The following is a 1159-nucleotide window of genomic DNA, read 5'->3' as shown; positions in this document are numbered from 1 at the left end:
AATTCAATACAATTAAATTAGTGAGAAAATGTCTTACTTTTTTTTTTAAAAAAGAGTCAAAGACAACAGATGGCTAGTTACATGTCTTCTAAGCTTTTTATTTTTAGAATGTTTTCCAGTCAATTAAAAAAATATTTAAGTGCCAATTTTTATGTGATGACCTTACTAGCCATATACACATATAGAAATTATCCACCAATCTGAGACTCTAAACCAGAACCAAATAGCTCAGCAGATAATGTCCATTGTCACAAAGCATTTAGTACCTGGTAATATTAAGAAGTAGATTGGCCACAATGTTGTTCATGGCATCAAAAGGTTTCTCGACCTTCACCACCCCTCCTTGTCCCGAGATGATGGTACAGTCCTTCTTGATGGTACAGCCTGGTTTGCCAGTGTTGGACATGTGTTGTATCTTACCAACAATATCAACCAGAGACTACAATAAAGGTAAAAAAAAATAAAAATAAATATTTGAAATCATCATGATATATACTGACCCTCGCGCTGTTCCAAACTTTATGACGTCCTTTCATATGTGTAACACAACAGGAACAATTTTGAGAAAAGCAGAAGTGACAAGGTCTGTCAAGTTATAAACAGGTTAAAAAAGTACAATAAATGTAGTCCATGTGACTTGTATTCCAACTTTCCCAAAGGCATGAAACCACAGTTTTGTATGAGGAACAGACTGATATTAAAGTCATTATTCCTATCTTTCCATCCAGTTTGGTAATGAAAAATGTGAGCAATGTTTAGCATCATTGACGTCAAATATGGTGCAACGTGTGTTCACTTGCTTTATCAGAGTATACATGACTGCAAATACGGTTTGAGAGCTATGATGCCAGGAAAGGGATACCTTGTTATCAACTGGCAAGACACAGTCTGCGTGTTCTGTGAGTTCTTTCATGGCTAGGATGCTGTTGTAAGGAGAGGTGATGACATCATCTTCTGCTGTCGGGTAGACAGAGGTCACTATCCGACATACCTCTGGGAACTCGTCTTCTAGAAGCTTCAACACAAACGTGCCTAACCCCGAACCAGTACCTAAACACACAAATGTATGCTTAGGTCAGCCCAAGTTTCTCAACCACAAACACGGGTAACATGCCAGACATCAGAAGCTTACCTCCTCCCATAGAGTGAATGAGGAAGA

General features: G+C 38.1%; 1 protein-coding gene across 1 annotated transcript; it reads right to left on the bottom strand.

Moving 5' to 3' along the window:
• Positions 1-266: 266 nt before the first annotated feature.
• On the bottom strand, positions 267-1154 carry LOC107580743 (tubulin epsilon chain-like; the record flags this gene model as incomplete). The annotated part of the gene is made up of 3 exons (XM_016266390.1): positions 267-439; positions 863-1050; positions 1133-1154. Coding segments are annotated over 3 exons (383 nt in total), but the record flags the coding sequence as incomplete, so codon positions are not given.
• Between the last annotated feature and the right edge of the window lie 5 nt (positions 1155-1159).

This window comes from Sinocyclocheilus grahami, unplaced genomic scaffold (assembly GCF_001515645.1).
Source record: "Sinocyclocheilus grahami isolate Dianchi unplaced genomic scaffold, SAMN03320097.WGS_v1.1 scaffold42803.1, whole genome shotgun sequence".
Taxonomy (NCBI): Eukaryota; Metazoa; Chordata; class Actinopteri; order Cypriniformes; family Cyprinidae; genus Sinocyclocheilus; species Sinocyclocheilus grahami.
Note: the sequence above shows the minus strand (reverse complement) of the source record. Positions and strands in the feature narration are given on the sequence as shown.